Source organism: Oenanthe melanoleuca, chromosome 20 (assembly GCF_029582105.1).
Source record: "Oenanthe melanoleuca isolate GR-GAL-2019-014 chromosome 20, OMel1.0, whole genome shotgun sequence".
NCBI lineage: Eukaryota > Metazoa > Chordata > Aves > Passeriformes > Muscicapidae > Oenanthe > Oenanthe melanoleuca.
This window is the reverse complement of record NC_079353.1, coordinates 8274783-8297456: the sequence shown is the minus strand read 5'-3', so window position 1 is coordinate 8297456 and position 22674 is coordinate 8274783. Positions and strand designations below refer to the sequence as shown.

Genomic DNA, 22674 nt, shown 5'->3' with positions numbered 1-22674 from the left:
TGTAACATCTGGATCTACTGGAGTTTTTTGTACACAGGTAGGTACAATTGGAAAAGGAGTACCTCCTTTCATCAGAATCTCTCTGGGAAGTGTATGTTCTCTGAAGCTTTGTTAAAGCTGTTTATGCAGGAGCAGTGTGGTTTCAGGTGAATTCCTGCAGTGAGAAAAGACTCTTAGCAGTGTTATGCCCATGCTGGAAGGGACTAAGTGCTGTCAGTTTAGGCTTTCTGTACATTTAGTACTGCATATATACTACTGACTGTGCGCAGACTAACATTTTGGGACAAGGCAAAGAAAATCAGAGTTCTAAATGTTACAAAATCACAGTGCAGAAAGGAGCTGTGTCTTTGATAAAACTGCTTTAACATTTTTGGAGCAGAAACAAATCCAGCACAAACCCCAGGCTCACAGAACACACCAAAAATTTTTATTTAACATGTAATGTTCTAATAATTTTGAGATTCTCTGTGTGCAAGTAGCCACAGGGATCACAGCTATTGCTAAGAACTCTGCTGTTCAGGGATGCTTTCAGGGCATTCAAGTGACAGGTGCCTGATCAATTCCAGGTCCCTGATCAAATTGAACTGCACTTGTTTCACAGCAATTAAAAGGTTACACTGTCCTCCTTCAGATGCAAGTCTTCTTTTCCTACAGTATATTCACATTTTAGGAGAATGATCAGGATGTTATAAAGAAGATAGAGTAGGTTACAGGTAGCTGACCTTCCAGATTTTGTCTAGATGCTCAGATTTCAAGTGGAACAGACTGGTTAAAATTTGGACATGTGTGTACATGGCTTCAGACTTACCACAGCATATACCAGTTAAAAAAGCAGGGAGGCAGAAGAATAATTTAAGATAATCTCCCATAAATGGGAATTAGGAGAGTTTTTTGGGGACAAGCTGTTTTGTAACACCTATTACACCTTCCCCTGAGGCAGCAGTGTTATGTTAAATGAATAATTGACCTGAGCAATGATACCAGTTCTTACATTTACAGAAAATGCTGTATGACCTACTGTCCCAGTGATTGAGAAGGTGAATTGTTAGAAAGCATTTTGATTGTGTGGCATTTCATCCCTTTATTTACATTTTTATAAATTGTAATAACTTCCTTTTCCAATAGAATTAATTTATTTGTTTGTGAATCACTGAAAACAGCTTTCACTTCTGATGTTTGCTTAAAACTGTTTCTAGTAAGACTGCAATTCTACGAATATTCCTAATTAATTTGGGGGGGTGGGGGGGAAATAGGAGCAAAGTTTAGTATCCAGCCCACATCCTCCATCACCTGTGAAGCAGGATACTCCTAAATTGTGGAGGATGTGTCTTTCTGTCTGCATAGGAGAGATAGATGAACAAGAAGACATTCCCCACTTTGTCCCTTCCTCCCTCCCTAAGATCATCCTCCTTGTCCCTGGCACTGTGACAACCTGGTGGCCAAGTACAACACTCTATTCCTGAGGGTACAAGCTAAGAAAGTTGTTTTGATCTCAGTATTATACAAAAACAGAAAAAAAAATTGCACTCTTTTGGTTTCACTCTAGCACAACATGCCCTTCTGGAGAATCTCTTGTCATGCTGACCTGGAAGCTCTTCGGCACGCCTTGGAACTTGAATATTTGTAGCAGACCCCAACATCTTAGCACTGGGAGGGCTTCACTCAGACTCTTACATCAGTTCCACCTATTCCTCAGTGTTTTCTTAGTAAAAAAATCCCACAGCAACTGCAGTTTTTCTTTTTTTTGAAGGAGAACCCTTTCAGTGGAAGCCTTTAAGAACTTACAGCCAAAGAATATTGTCTCAAGTCCTCCTTCCTTTGGACAGAGGAAAATCCTCCTGATCAGTCGCTGGGATGCTGCAGTTGCTGGCTGAGGTGGAGGCACAGAGCTCTAATGGCCTTTTTGCCATCAACAAGGCAAATGTACAAGTCTGGGTCTCCCTGTCAGCATTCTTGGTTTTGAAAGGGGAAGAGGACACAGCAAAGAGTCTTCACAATCCACTACATCACAAGGACTTTCTGAAAATAGGAGTGAAACCATTGATTTTTTTTTTCTTTGTTACTGTTTTGTTTCTTTTTTTTTTTTTTTTTTTTTTTTTTTTTTAATTTATGAACTAATCTCATTACTCTGGTATTAAGCTCTGTACCTGTGGTTTTCATCTGGCTTTTGGGGGGTGGGGGGTGGGGAAAATCTTACTGTTCTAAATTAATAGTTCATTTCTCCAGAACAAATTCTGGGGAGAATCATATTGTGTACATGAGTAGTAAGGACACGTGGAACTGCTGGTAAGAACTGTAGCTGTGTTTTTGGACTTTACCAAGATGGTTCATGGACTGTGCCTGTGTCTACACGGTGCCTTATGCTGCCATCTTGGAGCTGAGGATGGGGAAAAGTACTTTGTGATGAGTGAAAGGCATTAAATAAAAACATGTTTACATTTTGTGGGACTGGATTACCTGCCTTCTCTCCTGCCACTCTTGGATCTAAAGGTAGGATGTGGAATGTGTGCTCCTGTTTCAAGGCTGGCCTGGTAATCTTGCTGTCTAAATTCTCTGGGCCTGGATGGATCTTAGTTTGGAAATGGCTGATTGTTCCCTGCTGTGGCACCAGGTAGGATCAGAAGGATCAGAGCCTCTCTGGAAGGAAGCAAGTGCTGCAGCCCTCACCTCTCAAAGGGTTACACAAGTGCCACACACACCTGAGGGATACTCCTAACCTCTAAAAACATTTAGAGAAAACAGTTCTAGATCTGAGAGGGATTTTCTGCCAAGCTAAAGCAGAAAATCTGATCTTAAATTAATCCAAGGCAGCTGTGACACATCAGCATGACCAAACCCAGCCTTTCAGTACACACTGCTCTCTGGGCGTAGCACAACTCCATGCAAAATGTCAATTTTCTAGCACAGGCATTGGTGGTCTCAGGGCTTGCTGAGCAGAATTTTTTCAAGGTTTCCCTGCTGTAAGAGTGGCTTCACTTGTGATACAACTATTTGTGACAAAATCAGTGGAGAATTGACTAATGCTTGCAAGGTAAGCACTCTGGTAAATACACTTTTGAAAGAGGAATAAATGACAGGGATTGCAGGTTCCCAGAGAAGCACAACTTCAGCTTTCAATACCCCATCAATCAGCTAATTGATCTTCCTTGAAATTCCAAATTTAATACCTGAATTAAGCAGATCAGTTGTCTTGAGTACTGATTCTGGGTTTTTTCCTTAAAGATTCTTGGAAGGTGTTGCTTTTGAATATATTTAAAGATTTGAAAGCTCTTGGTTTTGTTGCTGACCTTCTTAGCAGAGCTTTGGGCAGGCCGCACCAAGGAACACATCCATCACACAGGTGACTTCTTCAGGTGACACCTTCACAGGTGGCACTATGGCACCTTCATCTCCCAGTGCAGCAAGAGTATCAGGATTTACTTTCCAGGCAATTTATCATGGATAGAAGAGGGGATCTACAGCAGTTTTGTACTTAGGAACATCCAAAAGGCCTGGGAACATGCACAGACAGGTACAGGTCTTGCTCAGTTCCTTCACTGTAGTTTTATGTATTTCTACGTTTTCTACATACTTTACTAGGATTTGGTCACCTATTTTAGAGGAGGAAAGAAAATCTCTCTTCTGTAGACAAAAACAGTGTTCATTAATAAAAAACCTCCACAGGCTGGAACGCATGTCTGAAAGCAGTGGGGTTTCATACAACAATCTGTGTATCATTTTCTTCTAATACAAGGCCTCATTTCAGAATCCAGTTTCCATGGGGAAAGCCAAAACATCAATTCAAGCTTTCCAGTTTTGTGCTTTTCTATGAACAGTAGCACTGGGAACATGAACTGTTGTTGCTTTATAAATGCACTGAACAAGGTAACGGCAGGAGCAGGAACTTCAGATAATATTCCCAGATTTTACAGTTTTTCATAAGCTCCCTGTTTCTTTTAACTTATAATTAAGACACACAGAGAGAAGTCTTGCCCAGTTCATGCCCTCTTGAGGGGCTACAGCTGCACTCAGAGGCCCCATTTCTAACCCCAAATACACCCAACACTGATATGTATCCATCCAACCCCAATCCAACAAATGAATCAATGTTACACAGCATCAAATTGGACAGGCTTGGATCCAAAGGTGCCACACTTCTGAAACAGAGGATGCCAACATAAGTGACGTTACCTGTGATCTGGAGACTGTGCAGAAATAAACATTCCTCCAGACTGAACCAAAACTGGAAATCCAGGAGCACAGAACATTTTTCTAAAACAGTTTAATAAAAAAATTGTGACGTTTCTTGAAAAATTGGAGAAACCCAAAGCATATATTGTGTGTCACCTGTCTTAGTCACAAAGAAACACAATTGTCAAAAAAGATATTTAAGTTTAATACAAATTTTATACAAAGAAAATGTGAAAAAATACTTCCATATGCTAAAAGCAATTATGCTTCACAAATAAGGCCAGCTAGGCTAGTTTTGACACAACTGCAATTAATGAATATTCTGTTCTCACTTTTTTTTTCTTCTAATACTTTTTTCCCTCTAATCTGGGTACTAGCTGGAGACTGTACAAACCGCATTCTTATATAAACAATGGGAGAAATCAACATGACTAAAATGTACAACAGAATGTACTGGAATGATATCATACAATTAATTTTCTCATATACATACATCACCTTTGCTTTGTTCAATGCCTTTGTTTTACACAACATACAAAATGGGACTACAGCCTCAGTGTAACAGACAGCATCTCCAGGGGTACTTCCTCTCATACTGCACTGCTTCATGCTTACAGAAAAACAGAAATTCCATCATATAAATAATACATGCTCTGGCCCAGCATCAAAAGTCCTTTGCCCATGTTTCCCAGTCCATGTTTTTCTCCACAACTAGTTCGAGTTCAAAGTCCTTCAGGAGGATTTTTAAAAAACAATAAAACCGTGAAGCATAACAACAAATTTTGCTTTCTTCAATCTTTGATATCAGTAATCAGAAATCCTGTTAAAACCAGCTGCTACTTCCTTTTGCAATTTTTCTGATCTTAGACTGAATGAAATTTTAAAACAATTTACACCTGTAAACAAAATTTGTATTTGATGCCAGCCTGGTCATTGTGAAAAACAGTATCAATTTTTATAGAATTTCAGGTCCACATAATTTGCCTAATAGAGTTAACTGAAGAGAGATATCCTTCATCACTTGGTTGTTCAGAGAAATTCCACAAGAGTTTCAAAGTACATAAATTTTTTTCACTCCGAATGCCAAAAGTTGTTCAGATTTTCTGTATTAGATTATTTGATGCAGTTTCCCAAGATCAGTTTTCAGCATTAGGTTGTGGTAAGGCTGTTTTAAACCTTCCTTTTCCAACTTCAAACACTCTTTATAAGTTAAAAGTCAATACAAATATAAAAAGGAGATGGTACTCTAATGACATCCACAAATTGTACATTATTTACAAAAGAAGCATAGTTTTAATATGGATCTTACCTGTCCTCAGCTTTTCTAAGCCAGCACTAATGCTTTACATTAATGTAGTGTAATTACTGCTTTGTACACATACACAAAGCTAAAGTCTGAACCTCTGAAGTTAATCCAAAGAACTGTGTTTATCTACTAGATTTAGTTATTCCAACAATTTTATGAACTTCTTGTTAGCAGTTAGACTCTTCGTACTTGGACTGGCATTGTGGTCTGAACATACTGAACTCCAGTTCTCATTGCCACTGTCCCAGCAGAAGGACTTACCACTACAGGAATGGTCTGTGGATTAAAACCAAGAGAAACAGATTGTTATGTTAAAGGTCACATAAACATGACCACAGAAATAGAGATTTGTTTTCCAGGGGAAATCCAGAACAAGTTCTAATTTTGTGCAAGAACTAATACCTTTATTACCACAGTATTACCTCATTCCAGGGGAGGAGTAGTGCATTACTTCCCTATAGCCAAGAGTTTCTGTGTTCTCATCACTGCTATAGAATTACAGGGACAGGAGGTGCTATAGGGGCTGCACACACTGCCTGTGCTTGGAGGGTGAGGGTTTCAGAGTTACATCCAGTTATATATTTTCTGCAAACTAATACATGGGAAGAGGAAAAAGGGCTAAGAAAAGCCTTTGTCATTTGAAAAAATTCTGAAAAATCAAACTGGAGTACAAAAATACCCTTGTTTATAAGTATATTCTTGTTACACATTACTTAAATCTTTTTCCCCAAAAGGAACTTTCCCCATGCATTCAGTCTACACAGAAGAGAACGAAGAACATCCATCTGAACAAAAAAAAGTACTTAATTTAACTTCTGCACAAATCAATAGCAAAAACATCAGCATTACTGGGAACTGTCTTACACACCCTGTAAAAATATTAATATAGAATAAACTTTACACTTCCATCATACTGATCATGATTTATACATCTCAACAAATGGAGTTTCAGGATATCTCTATAGGTGGTAATTGATTCTACGGATGCAGAGACAAAGGCACAAGAATGTTAAACAATCTGGTCAAGGTCACATCACTCTGGAGATTGGTAAGAGGATTTATTGAACCTAAAGTCTGTATCTTAACCTCCTCCAAAAACATAAGAAAGTCTAGAAATGTCTCTACCATACAAACTGCAAGGTGTGTTCCGATACAATTCCATTGATGCACAACTGGTGATCAAACGCATCCATTTCAGTTCACAACATCTTGTGGAAGAAACAGGGAGTGAGATTTTGAGGAACCTGAAAGGGATGCACAGATATTCCCCCAATGGTAGTGTGACATTCCAGAGAGGACATGGAAGAACAAACACAAGTTCACTGAAGCCCAATATTTCCCCACACTGATTCAAGAAACCACATGAGTGTCTTAATGATATTCCACAAAGACTCTGAGTATCCCTGCTGAGATGGATTACAGCTCCTTTGTGACTGAGTCTGTGCCTTCCAGAAGCCTACTCATTCCATTCCCTGGAATGCAAAGAAGATGAGTTCATATTTTTATATTATTTTAACTGTAGGAAGAATAAAAAACAAACATGGGACCCATTTGCTAAATAAATTCAGAATTACTGTCACTTTGTAATGATTTCAGATGTGTTTACAAGGTTCAGTGGAAATGGTACTCAGAAGATACAATGGAAGTTGTTCAGAGGAAAAAATTCCTAGTTGGACACGAAGTGCAAACTGAATTCTAAAGAAGCCATTATGTAAGCCACTGTCAGTACTAGAGGTGGGGGAATTAGGGTTGCCACAGTTGTCTTTTAAATACACACACTTACACACATGGAAATAATTAATTCAGTTCTTAGCGCGATTGGAATATGGAATGTGCGAGACTCCTTAAATGTGTTAAGATCATTCCCTGAGAGGAAAATTTTCCACCTCTGCCAATTTTACACATATGTACACTTTGCATACATATTAAACATGCACTAAGGTTTAAAATTATTTAAATTGCACGTGCAGTCATTAGAATACAGAGGTGTCTGTAGCTGTGCAAGACTAATGCCAATGTGTACAAAGTTATAAACATGCACAAATAAAGTTGGAAACCTTGCACACCTTCCAATTCCCCTTTACATAACTCAATACACTTTGTGTTACAGAAAACCAGTGAGGGTAACTGCCATTTTTCTGAATATTACACAAAACCATCATGGGTTCTTACAACCTTGCAGCTATTCACAAAAGAAGCCTGATGTCTTAGAGGTCTGCTATTGGATTTTAAAACACATACAAAACCTTATTGTTAATGGTAGTTCAGTCCAAGCAACTCAGAGCCAATGCTGCAAAGGTACACAGTGGTCTCAGCTGAGACCAAATGGAACTGAAATGCTGTGAGGAATGGGGGAAGTCTCCATCCCCACCAAGAGCTGTGATTGTGTGGAATCTGATGGCTGTGAAGCACTGTTTGTGCATGGGTGTGTATCCACCAATACACACAGATGTGTCCTGCAGCTGGGGGTGTGCACAGGGAGAGACAGAGGAACTTCTACAGCACATCAGGCCTCACCGTCACAGCGTGGGTAAGGTACACTGTTAAGTCAGATAGTTTGTAACAGTGTATTTTAAGTCAGAAATGAAGTTACCCACTTCAGGCTTCCCTGCTGAACCCAGCACACAGGCACACGAGTCCTGACCACGGCAGCATCAGCTCAGGAGCTGGCTCTGACATGAGCACTGCCGAGCACAACCAGCTGAAGTAACGGGCTAATATGGTGTATAAAATACAAAAATCCAACTCACTTTTGTCCCATCTACTGTGACTGACACTAGGGAATTCAGATGTCCTTGGTTAAGCCTTTGATAGAAAAAACCCAGGTCTGATTCCAATGCGATTTCTCATTTCATAATGCTAAGTGCAAGACTGCATGGGAGAGACACTGCTGACAAATGCATATTCTTTTTCACAAGTACTGAGATGTCACAGGAATATCAAGCATAGCTCAGAAATAATTAAATCTCTAAAATCTTTAGGATACCATAGATAAAACGATATTAAAAGATATTTAAAATGAATTCTATATATTTACATTGATGTTGTGGCCAAGTATATACATAAAACAGACCAATAATGTTAAACGGCCTCTGCCTGTCCTCATTGCCTTTGCCAGCCTTTAAGATTTCTGAATCCTTGCAATCATGAATGGAATGAAAGGGTGGAATGTTGCACAGCAAAATAAAGCATTTTGCACTGCAAGTTGAGACTATACCAGTGAATTCATCTCTGGATACAACAGGAGATGAAGACAACCCCCCAGAGATACTGAGCTGTTTTAATGCCAGGAACAGCATTGCTGCAGACTTTAAATTATGACGCTGTACTTACAATTGTGGGTTGAGTAGTTGGAATAAAGGTGCTGGTCTGCGGTACCTGGACCAGTTTTATAGGCTGGTTGCTTGTCACACCTGTTGCTATCTGCAGAGACAGCACAGGCAACCTCAGTAGAAGCCTCAGCTTTTAAATAAATTCCACCTAGTTGTTACATTATTATTATGATACACAATTTGTTGGATGTTTTCTTTGTGTTAAAAATTTGCATCTTAATGAATTCACAGGTTACTTCTTTGTTAATAAAACAAAATTCAAATTAAGAACATGATCAATGTATACAGCATGATGTTTCAGGCAGAACATCTATATAAAAGCAATTCCATATCTGTGTAACTGGAATATTCCCTGGCAGGTTTTAGGTCTCACATTCCCTACTTCCCCAATAATACAAAGCTTGTGCTGCCATAACAATGCATATGAACATTAAGTGAGTGAGCCAGAGTTCAACCGACCTCATCAAAATATTTAAGTGAAACAGCACCTCCTTTTCCCCTTTTTCAAATCTGTTCCCCAAGTTACTCCCTTAGATGACATTTCAAGCCCAGAGATCTAACACCAGACAGTAGCAAAAGTGTCAAGAAATGAACACAGCTCTCTAGATTACTATGCTTCCCAATTCTACAGGACTATCTCAATGAGACATCATGCTGGAATCACAATACTACAAAATTAGTTTGCTTTTAATATTTTAAAATACAACAAGGCTCCTACTGATGTGGAGGATCATGTGTAAGGGTTTGAAGGATCAGCCCCACCCCCACGCTAAAATTTTTCATATAATAAATCTTGCAAGGCCAGAAAAAAAATGATGCCAAAATTGCTAATAGTCAAGCCCTACCTATAAAGCAGAATCTTCTCTATAAACATTTTCTATATATGCAATGTTAAGTCCCTTTTTTAAGAGCATTTGCTCATCCTTCCTACTGAACACTATCAGAGTAGATGCTATGGAGGATTTCAAAACTGCTCCGTTAACCGTAGATCCAGGTGAAGTGTTGTATCAGTGTTATGGAACATTGTGGTACCCTAATGGCAGTCTGTGGTGAGAAAGTTAAGTTGGTTTGAATGCAGGTCTTGAGCTTGGCCTCTGAACCCCCAGGCAAGAAGGGCTTGGAAGTGCTGCAGTCAGTATTGCTTATCAGAAGGCAACTTGTATCGAAAGATCCAGACCAGAAGCTACACTGATGGGTCCTGGAGAGAGAGAGAGAAAGAGGTCCAGTCCCCCTTGGCTGGAAGGATGAGTCAAGCCAACACAAGGTTTTATTGGGAATAAATGGAGGGGAAAGGATGTTCCCAGAGGACAGAAGGAGGTTTTTTTTAGAAGATGAACAAAAACCACAAGTCTACCACTCCCCAAAATGCACCCTTGGAAATATACAAATGGTTATAAATTCCTGGCTTATCCAGGGAAACCTTTAGGGGTAGGTTTCAGAGAAATCTTACACATTATTTTTGCTTGAAGTGTTGATACTCACTGTAACACTCTCTTTGCTTTTATCAGCTGAACCTTCCTTTTCCTTAGGAGTGCTGGCTGTTTCTGTGGGTGTAGACTGCACACTTGAACTGGGCTGGGATGATTTATTTAGTGTTTCTGTGCTAATTTCAGTATCTGTTTCCTGCTGTGTCGCAGTAGCTAAAATCAAGGAAAAAAGACAATGAGGCTACTACTCACGGGAGGCAGTCCACAGTCCCTCCTCAAAGTCACATCTGCAATGAAGAACTGAGTCACTGTGGATCCACCCACCCAAAGACCCCAGATGTGTGAGAGGCACCATTACCTGACTGTGTGCAAGATTTCATGTGCTCAGGCCAGTGAGCTTGTTGGCAGGGGTAGTCACAGTAGCTGGTATTCCAACAGCAATAAAAGATGGCCTCTTTTTTGCAGTTGGCACACCATTGCTTCTTCTTTGTCTCATCCACTGCTTGTTGCTTTTCCAGTTCCAGCTGCTTTTTCACCTCAGCAATCAAACGATCTCGTTCCTGTTCCAGGCTCTGACGCATTTCAGCCATTGTCAGTTCTACTCAAAATCCAGAGAAAGATGGGTTTGCATTTTCCACTCCCCAAAGCAAGGAGCAGAACAGTAATATTCATAAGTTTAAACACAACATGAAATTAAAACTAGAAGTCAAGGTACCCCCTGAGTCTGGGCATCAGTTTCATACCTACTCAACAAATGCAAGTCTTTCATCTTCTTTTCTTATTCTGGCATCATGATTTTTAACCATTACCTTCCATTTGTTTAACACTTTAGTTCTAGATGTCCCACAAAGAACCAGAATATAGCATAAGCACAAAAAGGAGATATGCAGATGCTGCTAATGCACTTTATCTTTGCAAGCCCAAACTTTTATTCTTCTCCAATCCTTGGAAAATACAGAGGATTCCTTCTCTTCTCTCATCTCATTTTTCATCGTATCTTGGTTTCTTTACAAAGCAAAACGTGTTCCAAGGGGGACAATGTGCAGCACCATGTGAGGAAGGTAACACACACTACAAGAATTTCCATTTTCTATGTAGGACAATACCTGACACTCTGTTTTGGACTGGCATTTTCATACCTAGATTATGTTTCATTTCTGAAAGTTCCTGTTGATGTAACCATTGGAGTTTTTCTATCTCAATCCTCAAACGCCGAATCTAAATATTAAAAATTTAATAGTTAGTAATAACAAACAGGGCATGGTAATACATAATTATTATATTAAAAAACATGCCCAAACCAATGAGCCAACTTTGACATCAAGGCTCCTTCATATTAACATGAGGACAAGACAACAGTAAACACCAAACAAAAGTGTGAAGTATTCTAAATATCTGTTTGCTAGATTTGCTCACCATAAAGAGCAACAGGACTCTTTAAAGACAAAAAACTTCTGTTAAACTTACTCTTGATTCCTCTGACACTGTCAAGTCTCAGATTTCTGACTGGACTCAAGAACCTATTCCTCAGTGCTGTCTGCATTTATTAGCATGACATTTCATTTCTTTTATTTTATTTGTAACTAGATGACCCCTAAAAAAGCAAGATAATCTATTCACTGTGGATCGGGAATAATACAAATATCTTTGCTCAAAACTTTGAGTTCCTTATTTTGGTTAAAGAAAGTAAACAAATCATCAGACTTTCAGCTTTATTTGTTCCCATTCATACTTAGTTTGCACTGCTTAATCTGCTTTATCCAAGGTTAAAAAATCCCTTAGAAGATACTAAGTCCTACCCTCAGGGAACATTAAAAGCAATGTATAGCATTTAATTAAAAATGCAAAAGATTAAAAGTATTTTAAAGAAGTATTAAAAACTATGGTCATAGTCACGTACCTGGAATAAGCAACTGCACTACACAGCTTAAAAAATTTATTTTCAAAGAAACCGACTTAATTTCTGATTTTAAACAAGGTGGCAAATTCTTGACAGAAGATTGAAGGACCTGGGTTTGATGGCTTAATGCTTATCTTACAGAGCCTACCTGGTATTTTTTCAGTGCTTTTTCCACCACTCTAATCATTACTTCTAAAACAGCACAGAAATTAGTCCTCTCTTGACAATCTCCATATATAATACTTTGTAGATACAGTTATGTGGCACATTTACATATATAAAAATACTAGTTTGCATTTTGCAAACTTAAAATGCAAGTTTGGTTTTTATAATCTTACACTAACCTCAGCTATTGTACTTCCAGTAGTATTTTTTGAAAGATCATTATATATTTCAGTCATTGTTCCTTTGATGGCATCCATCATCTGAAAGACAAAAATTTTTAAAATTTTCTTTGATATATATTTTTAATAGATTAAGACAAAAACAAAAAAAAAATATTTTATATATATTTTTAATAGATTCCCACTTTCATTCTCTTTCAACCACTCTAATGGGAACCTATATTGCTACCCTTCTCTCTCTCTCTCTAAATACATGTAATTTACCTGGTCCTACTATTTAGAATTTCGAGCCCAAATATTTTGATCAGGACTCTGATTTTCAAGTGTCCTGAACAGGTGAACTGCTTGACCTTCTGCTCTTCTGAGAAACTGCTATTGATATAATTTATAAACAAGAAATATATAACCATGAATTTGGGGAAGAAACACATGCAAAACTATATAGTATTTGTTGATTTTTTAAATCTAAGTATCTAAGAGAGTATGGAAAGCTCATGTCCCTTCCCTCATGTTATGACTGTCTCTGTGATGAGGGCAGTACTACATCATCCCTTCTCTTTAACAACTTGGGATCTTAATTAATGGTTAATTCATGGTTAATGTATGAACACACATTCATGACAAGTTCCCACCTGATGAAACTACAGGGTGTTTTAAAAGAAAAGCACAACTTTGTTGCAACCTTCCTCCAGAACTTACTTTGCTGGTATATTTAGCAATATCTGCAGCCACATCAGCTGAAGCTGTTGCAATTGGCAGGTCTGTGTTGAGGGAGGAAGAAAGTGTGCTTGCAGATCCAGAGCTGGTAACCATGGAAATGGGCTGAGTGCTTGTGACCAAGGTTATAGTGGATGTGGAAGTGCTCTGTGTGATCTCTTTTTGCTGCACAGCTAAGAAAAGAGAACATTGAGGGGATCAATCGCACAAGGAATTATGAAAACAAGAGGCAAACTTCTACCTTCCATATCTAACTATTGTAATATGTAACCCTGTCAGATTTGCTTTACAATGGTGCCATATGATGATTAATTACACATTGCCCAGCCACTGAACTTGTACATAATTGTAAGGCTTAGAGGTAATGAAGTAAATATAACTTTGAAACTTATCATTTTAGACTGGCCAGTGCAGAAGTCTCCCTCAGTTCTAATGACTTATCTGCTAGAGTATTTTTAAAATAATATTTCTTTAAGAATAAAACTTTTCAAGCTATTTTTACTGACTCATATTATAAAAGATGTCTTCATTGCCAATATCCTCAGCAGTGGAATTACTGAAATAAACAATTTATTCATCTTTATGTGCTATATTTTTGTTTATGCCTATTCAGTATATAAGAAATCTGTAGATTTTATAGTTTTCACATGATAGATTTTTAGACTATAATATTTAAGATAGAACATTGCCATGATGTGCTCAATAGTAAACAATGTATAGAAAACAAACTCATGGGCTGAACACGAAGTTCAGCCCATACTATTAAGGTATGTATTAAAGTATGATTCTATTAAAAGTTTTGCATTTTACTTCTCCAATTTTTACATTTCTCTTTCCTCACTGAACATTTCTGTATCAATTTATGCAGTCCACAAGCAGAAAGATACCATTTCCTCAACAATGCTTAAATGACAGAAACAAAAGCAGTTTGGGACCAGAGAAATGAATTTCTGTACATGTCTGTATGTGAACCATCACCTAAATCTGTCTCATCTACAAAATCACCTGCATGACAGTGGTGTCAGCAGAGTGGAGAATGTCTCCTCATCAGGCACAGAAGTAACCATTTCAGTTTATTAACTTGAAACTACAAAAGAAGCTGATTTACATAAAGTTACTTGTGTTAGCCTGTGCCAGCTATTGGTGAAGGCTCCAGTAATGGATGGTGAGAAAACAGTTGTGAAAACATTCTGAAATGCCAGGGTTTTTGCTCAGTAAACTAGCATCAAAGTCTTGTTAAACAACAGGGATTTCAAAGACAAATCCTGGAGCCTGGCTAATTTCATTGTTGACAAATTATACTCTGAAAAACCCTTCAACCCTTCAGATCCACTGCTTGTCAGACAAAACTGGAAGCAATTTGTAGATACTGAGGTGACACTGGTAAACATGCAAGTGGAATAGTTAATGGTTTTAGCATGTGATCCAGAATATTATTCTGTTCACCCTTCCAAATCTGTTATGGCTATGAAAAGCAAAAATATTTATACAGACACACAATTTTTTTGTCATTAAAATAAGGAGACATGACTCTAAATACACACAGAAAGAGCAAGTACAGTGAGCAACCTGTATACTAAAGACACTTATCAGAGTAGAACCACACTTTGAGATTTTGTTTATGCAAAAGAACTCTTTGCTGGGTACCCTTGGAGCACAGGGATCACTACTGGGGAATTACAGCACCACAGGCCCATTGAGTAAGAAAAGTGTATACCTTTAACTGCTTGTCTGGTCTGATATCTTGTCCCCTGAGAGGACTGAGGCTGCTGTGACTGAGACTGCTGGCTCTGCTGCTGCTGCTGTCTCTGCACTTTCTGCATGTGCCATTTCTGAGAAGATGTCTGGAACTTATTTGAAGAATTCCACACCACCCTCTGCACAGCAGGGGCGGTTTCCTTGGGCAGCAGAGGCCTCTGCTTTTTTACAGGGCTCCCTGTGGCAGCAGAGGGAGCACTGGCAGTAGAAGCAGCACTGGTGGTTGCTGTCACACCAGCTGGGGGGGTCTGCGATGCAGAGCGGGTGAGCACTGGAGTTTCTGGTAGAGGCTGGGTGCTTGCACTGGAGGAAGGTGGAGTTTTACCTACAACTAAACAAACAAAGTGTTATGCCAGTTTTTCACCAACACATCTGATTCATAATTTTCCATCGAGTTTTTGGAACAGCCATATATACCTTCCAGTCTGCTTTGAATTATTTTCCTCAATCAATATGCTACAAGTAAAGTCATTTCAGTCTAGCTGAAACTGGTGGCAATACAGATGCATCGGTAACTAAGCAAAACAAAAAGTACAAAACCAAAAAAAACCAGCTTGACCTCATTCAGAAGACGTGTGAGAGGTTAGCACTTGTTAGGATGTCTCTACCTTACCAATTTCACCTGTCATCCCAATTTCCTTCAGGAGAAAAAAAACAACATTCTAAAGGATTAATGTCTGAGCAGTAACTGAAGGAACACTATAAACTTCCTAAACAATAGTGAACTGACATTGACAACCAAATTTAAATGACACCACATTGGGCAGGAGTGCTGATCTGCTCCAGGGCAGGAAGGCTCTGCAAAGATCTTGACAGATTGAATCAATGGCCTGGGACAATTTAATCCGGTTCAATAAGGCCAAGTGCTGGGTACTGCCCTTGGGTCACTACAGGGGCAGAGTGGTTGGAAAGTTGCTCAGCAGAAATGGCCATGGGGGTGCTGGAGATAAGCCAGCAGCGCGCCCAGGGGACCAAGAGGGCCATGGCATCCTGGCTTGTATCAGCAGCAGTGTGGCCAGCAGGGTCAGGGCAGTGATTGGCCTGCAATACTTGGCACTGGTGAGGCCTCAAGTGCTGTGTTCAGCTTTGAGTCCCTCAAGTCCAAAGAAGGGCAAGGGAACTGGGAAGGGTCTAGAAAACACATCTTGTGAGAAGCATCTGGGTATGGCAGCTGGGGATATGGTTTAGGGGGTGATTATGGTGATGCTGGGTGCATGGTTGGACTAAATGATCTTGAGGTTTCTTGCAACCCTGATGGTCCTGTGAAATATACAGTATGTTTACGGTATCTGTGTTTAAATAATCCAAAATTTATAGCTGACTTTTCCACACCACACATATCACTTTAGGAACTGGATGATTCTTTCAAAACTGAAGCCAGGAAAAACCCGTCTGAAAGAGAAGGCTGCTGAACTGACATGGGTCTGGAAAGGGACAACGACCTTCAGGTTTGCATGCATCAGATCTCTTTTCTGGACCAAAGCATTTTAATATCTTGTACACAACGGTACAGCCTTGGAACCATGAACAAGATATAAATTATGCCTATAATATGCTCTAATATATATGTATGAATGAGCAAATATATAAATTCACTTTTAATTTCACCCAGAATATGTATCATTTCTTTGCCTCTCTATCAAAGAAAAATTTTAGGATTACTTATTATTTCAACTATCACTGCTTTAGACCACATGGATCAATGGTTCTGAAATTCATAAAGCTGTCTTGCTTAATAAATTTTTAAACAAAGCAAGAATCCCCAAAATATTCTCTTCTTGATAATCCAGTTTCTTGATTACCTCATAGTGACATTTATGCATTAAATTCTGTCTTAAAATTCAAAATTCTAGGAGCATTAAGTGGTTTTCTAAAGTATGCTTAGTTAATGGATTTAAAACAGTATTTAAAATAAAATTATTCAGTCAACATGCTATAAAATGTCAAGAAGATTAAAGTTATATAAAAAGTGAAATATTTTTCAATCTAACCATTTAAATCTGATTTTCTAATTTTCAAAAGACTAGCATGCAAAACAAGCTTAGCAAAAGCACATTAATTGAGACTGCTTTCCTCTTTTACCAACAAGGTAAAATATCTCACAGATACAAGTGATTTAGTTGTTCTTTTGATTATTACTGAGTGTATTTACGTTGGTTTGAATGAGTTCTTATGCAATTTCTATGTTTGGTTAAGTTCTAATTTCTTCTATACCTGAAATGTTGGGAGGTCAATGGAAATGTAAAGATTCAACTGAAAGTAGTAATAATTGCAAAATAAACTCTACATTTGTCACAGAGCAAAATTAATGGATATTCATAGCTCTACACTGTTGAAAGGAAACAGTAAAACTAATTTGGTTTAAACCAAAAACTACAATGGTAGTTACTCATTTTTTCAAAGTCACACAGTCACAAAGGATGAACAATCACTCCTAAAAATTGTTTTAATACAGACATTTTTATCTTAATGCAAAAATAAAGGTGGCAATTCTACCTTTGGTAACAGCCCTATAGAACAGAGGGGGAAAAATGGAAATAATTTCATCCTACCATCTTGTTTAGGAGAAGGTTCTTTAGAATCTTTCTTGTTTTTCCTTCCTTCACGAGCACAATGATCATCTCCTAGATCGATGACAAGTTCACTCTCAGAATCAGAGTCCAGTCCCAGATGCACAGTTGGAGAGTCTGTTTCATCTTTACCTTTCAGCTTTTCTTTTGCAGGATGCTGTAAACTCTTTCCCTTTTCAGAAAATTCTTTTTCACTGTCTGAAACAGCCTTTTCCTTGACTGCTTCTTCTGATTTCTCCACTTCTGGACTTGTGCTTTTAAGTTCCTCCTTGTCTTCATTCTGTGCTGGAGGCTTAGGTTTTTTTTTCAAGCTCAATGATTCTTTATCACTTCTTGCACCTTCCTTGTCCTCACCATCCTCTTGATCATTCTTTGATTTCTGATCCTCATCGCTATATTCACTATCACTGGTATCAGATTTTTCAGAATCTTCAGAGTCACTGTGTTCTACTGCAGTATAAACAGCTTCAGAAATTTCATTTATTCCTAATTGTGGGAAGGAAAGTACATTCCATGCTGACATCAGACTGACTGATATTACCAAGAAAATACTTCATATACTGGAACTAACTGTACACAAGGCTTAGTGCCCTATCCCAGCACCACAGTGTGTAAGAATGAACTTCTACTGTTAATGTTTTTATTTCATTTTATTTTATTTTCGTTTTATTTCATTCAATTGCCCTCCTTTCACTGCTTTTTCCCACTGTCTGCAAGGTCCTTTGTTCAACTTAGGACCCAATGCTGGCAAACACAAAAACAAATTATTTTTATCTACAAGAAGCCACCTTAAAAATGTGCAACACTATTCACCTGATCATAGTTAGTTACTTACATCCATTTTACTTACTGCAACTCATAGAATTTAGGCAGAATTCTCCAAATTTTCAACCTGCAAAGCAGATAAGACTATAATCCTCTCATACTATCTACATCAGAATGGTACAAAAACAGGTAGATGAAAGCTTTTTGACAAAAATTTGAAGCATCAGGTCTCACTGTGTTTTAAAGCAAACTAGGTCAGTGCATTCTACTTGCCTCAAAGAGTTTGAATATTCCCTTGTTTTAAAACATGGAATATTTCTGGTTTTACTATCCAAAAACTTATTTAAGCTCCAATTTAGGCGTATCCTGATGCCCACTGTGTTCCTGAGGGACACTCACCCAGTTGTGCTTTACAGCTCTCGATGGTTTTGTCGAGGTTGAGCTGGAACCTGCTGCGGATCTGGCGTTTGGGGGAGATGAGCTGCACAGGGGTGCTCTGCTGCTGCACAGACTCACTCAGCTCCTTCAGATCCATCTCAGCTTTGCTACGATCTGCACAAAGGAACAGCAACTCACAAAAAGGTTCTACAGAAAGAACCGAGATCGCTATCCAGATAAAACACGTTTCACCAAAGAGCAGTGCAGACAATCTGGAACGTACTGCACTTTTCTTTATAATATGGGCTAAATAAGAACTCTACCATGACTTTACTACCAAAAAAAAATGGTTTCTTCCTCTCTTCACACAAAAAAAACACATGCATCAATTATGGAGATGTTTCCTTCATCAATGTGAATTGATCAAGAAATCCCAATTCAGGTTTGTAAAACTGTCTGACAGCACCTCTACCAAACTACTGCTGTTATTTACTACTAAAAGTACTATCTTCACAGAGAAAATCAAACAGAAATAAGATCTTTATAAGATTATAAGGCACATAAAATCTTTATAGTCATCATTTAGAATCCAAAATATAGGTCATGAGAATACATATAAAAATGTGGATTATTTCACTGGATAGATTAGTAAATTCAAGATAGAATAATACATTTTTCAGTATATGTCAGCAAAATCTTGAGTTTTCATCTATATGTATAGAATTTTCTCTCTGAAATGCACACATCTGTCTGCAAAGAATACATATTACAGTACTAAGGCTAAAACTGTCTTAGCAACTAAGTTTCACATTTTTGCTTCAATATTCTCATTTCAGAGGCTGTATTTGTATAGCACACTCCTATCCTTTACCCTTTGCCAGGAGTGCTGACAATCCATCAGTGCTCAGGGCACTAAATCAGCTGGAGTTAGCTGGGGGAAGAGAAAAGACCCATAAGAAGGGGAAAAAATGAAGAGAATTATGCTTGATCAATTTAGCTCCTTCAACTGGCTTGAGGTAGGATCAGAAGAGCCAATGCCATAAGCTGAGAAAAACCAGAGGCCATGGAGAAGGCAAAAGGTAACACTGGCACAGTGTGCATTTGTGCTCAATTTTCAAGTTTCATTCTAAAGTAGTTAAATATGACACAGTATTGCCATATTTTAATATATATATATATATATATTTACAAAACATTTTCTGTTGAGGCAAAACTTAGAGAAAAGTTAAATAAATATGCAGGGTTGAACCAATGATTTCTCTGACCAGATATTTTTGTGTAAGTTTGAATTTCATATCAAGATACATTCTTATTGTTTGCTGCCTCTGTAATCCAAGGGCAGGTCCTATACTACCAGAGACATGTTTTTCTTTCCCCCAAATCCCTGTGTATCTTGCTCATTCACACCTCCATTTTTTCAAATCAGCAAGTGTGCCAGTAGCAACAGATGGTTCATTTCTATTACTTTTCCTTCTTTTTTGCTGAACTGCAGACCACAGAGTCCCCCTAGCACTCAAAATGTCTTTGTTTTCTGGACTCTCACTTTTGTTTTTGCAGTGAGAAACCCTGTCCACATCACAAATGACAATGAGACACAATGAGTAATATTGGAAAAATTCTGACATGCACAGGAGAACCCATGTCTAGCACAGCTGACACTACTAAATGAAGAAGGGTATATTTTATCACCAAAAAGTATATTTTAATAAAGGAAGTTCCCCTAAACCTGAAAAAAACCCCAAATATTCTACTTGAGAGTGTACAAGCACTTCTTCTATGGTATTACTCATGGAGCTTAACATCAGATTTTCCAATCTATGCTATTTATTCAAAGTGCTCCAGCTGATATCTACCATCTGTGGCTCAAACAACTGCAGCACTGTGTATTTCTTAATGTTTTTCCAAATGCATCGTCACCTCAGATGAGGTGCCAAACAGCTGCAGTGCAGCAGAAGAAATTAATTCTACAATTATGTCCACACATATGACCCACTGAAAAACTGACTTGTGAGCTTGTATCCAGAATGAGAATATCTGTAAGGCACTGAAGATATCAATTCATTATTTGAACTTAAGTTTTCCTGAAATACTTGGCTAACACCAAGAGGCAAAATCCTGGTTCACTGTGTAATATCACATGGAAGTAAAAAGCAACCAGAACTGAATCAGAATGCTCACAGGAACAAAGCATGACTGAGGAAACTGATTTACATGTTTGGCTTGCAGAACTGTTTTACCAACTTAGTACTTACCTACTCCATCTTTCAAAATTCCATAATCCCAAAATTTACTTCTAGGGAGTTTCAAGACTTCAAGAAGTCTGCTAATTCCTTTCATCCATCTATCTCCCTAGAGAGGGATGGTCAGTGAGGTGGTGATGTGAAGGCAGCAAGAGAGAAGCCCTAGTAAATCCTAAACCCTAAAGATCACAAGAAAACCTTGCCAGCAATTCACTTGAGAGAAACTGAGTGGTGAAGAGCAGCAATTTTCATGTAATTACAACCTTTAGAAACTTACCTACTGTTCAGACACATTAATTTGTACAGTTCAGCTAAGAAAAAAAAAATCCCTTAACTACTTCCTTTCATCAACAAGAAACAATAACGGAAACGTTCTTTCATAAGATAAAAACCCCAGTATATCTGATGAAACAATTACATGTGTGCCTCATTAAATGGTCTTTGTTCATTTAAAGCCACATACAAGCACATTGGTTCATATTATGCTGCACTGACACCACCATAATTTGTTCAGCTGTAAGAACATTAGGTTTTCAAACCTAATATCAAAACTAACCAAGGTTAAGATTCAGAATGCTTCCTGGAGTGGAAGTTCTTTCTTGCTTAGCAGAAATTGGCGTTGATGCTTGAGGAGAGAAAGGTTTGGGGCTGCCTGACAAGCTCCCTGCTTGACCTGTTCTTGTTGGTGCTGGAGAAGCTGAAACAGTACAAAATTAATAAAGACAGATTTAAAATCAGAACACCTACTCATGACAATTATTTTATTTATTTATTTATTTCCACTATTCATTCACTTTGTGAATGTGTTTACAACTTTTTCCTGCCATTTAAATTGAATGGGTTTAGTCACTTTTCAAGATTATACATTCTTTCTCAATGTGACAGAAAGAACTGTTCTTTCTTATCTGTGATACTAAAAGTTAAATGCATCCCTTTTTAAAAAAGAAATTTCATAAACTATAATAACTTCATAAGTCATAATACAGCCTGTCTTTAAAGAGTACATGGAATAAAACTAGTCCATTTCCAATGTCCTGTACCTCCTTTTTTTTTTACCTGTATTTTTCTCAATGAAGTCCATGGACTCTTCACTGGCACTAAAATGACTGGAAGTTGCTTTTTTCTCTGCATCCTGTTCAACATCAGAGCCAGTGTGAACTGATGAGTTTGTACTCATTGGTGACCGTGGCATATCTGTCAGTGAAATCCTGCGACCAGTGCTACTGGGCAGCATGGGCTTGCTCATCAGAATCTTGGGTGATGCTGTCATATCAAAATTCAGTTTGATTTTCTCTTGTTTGTCTGTCTTTGCAGTTCCAGCAGCTGGGTTTGCAGGGTCTAACAACATTTGGTATTGATTGTTGGGAGTGTATGGTGTCCGGAAAGGTGCATAATTAAATACTCCAAATTTTCTACGAATGTTATCCACATAAACCTCCATTTCTTGCATTGCACTATTGAAGATGCTTTTAGTCTTTTTCACAGAAAAAGGAATTTCTTTAGACATGAGGTAGCAATTATTTATTGGAACCCAGGCCCTATATATAAAATAGAGAAATAAAAGATAATATAACTACATTTCACACTGTAAATTGACACTGCCAACTTTATGCACATACTAATTTATTTCTACTTAAACATAAAGATATTAATAGCTCAGATAATTTTAAAAAACCATCATTACATTCTTTTAATATTTCAGTGCTCAGTTTTGGTAAGTAAGCAAATTGCATGCCTTGGATTATCACTGGCTTATTTTACTTTACT

General features: G+C 38.1%; 2 protein-coding genes across 15 annotated transcripts in view; one reads left to right on the top strand and one right to left on the bottom strand.

Annotated features, from left to right (window-relative positions):
* The window catches only part of EYA2 (EYA transcriptional coactivator and phosphatase 2), an 87745-nt gene extending 84834 nt beyond the window's left edge, over positions 1–2911 (top strand). For 2 of the 3 annotated variants that reach the window (XM_056507410.1, XM_056507409.1), the window contains exon 16: positions 1547–2907. In XM_056507410.1, coding sequence (XP_056363385.1) covers positions 1547–1627 — 81 coding nt within the window. In that variant the 3' untranslated portion in view covers positions 1628–2907. Of the gene's footprint in view, positions 1–1546 lie in introns of all 3 variants that reach the window. The other variant, XM_056507411.1, reaches the window with a different exon arrangement.
* A 1440-nt stretch (positions 2912–4351) lies between these two features.
* ZMYND8 (zinc finger MYND-type containing 8) overlaps positions 4352–22674 on the bottom strand; it is a 57620-nt gene continuing 39297 nt past the window's right edge. For 6 of the 12 annotated variants that reach the window (XM_056507399.1, XM_056507397.1, XM_056507401.1 and 3 more), the window contains exons 11-21: positions 21964–22445; positions 21464–21604; positions 18689–18841; positions 17507–18010; positions 14914–15285; positions 13179–13369; positions 12480–12560; positions 11375–11453; positions 10594–10833; positions 10291–10448; positions 4352–8899 (exon numbers count right to left, since the gene is read on the bottom strand). In XM_056507399.1, coding sequence (XP_056363374.1) covers positions 8792–8899; positions 10291–10448; positions 10594–10833; positions 11375–11453; positions 12480–12560; positions 13179–13369; positions 14914–15285; positions 17507–18010; positions 18689–18841; positions 21464–21604; positions 21964–22445 — 2509 coding nt within the window. In that variant the 3' untranslated portion in view covers positions 4352–8791. Of the gene's footprint in view, positions 10007–10290; positions 10449–10593; positions 10834–11374; positions 11454–12479; positions 12561–13178; positions 13370–14913; positions 15286–17506; positions 18011–18688; positions 18842–21463; positions 21605–21963; positions 22446–22674 lie in introns of all 12 variants that reach the window. The other 6 variants (XM_056507403.1, XM_056507407.1, XM_056507402.1 and 3 more) reach the window with 4 other exon arrangements.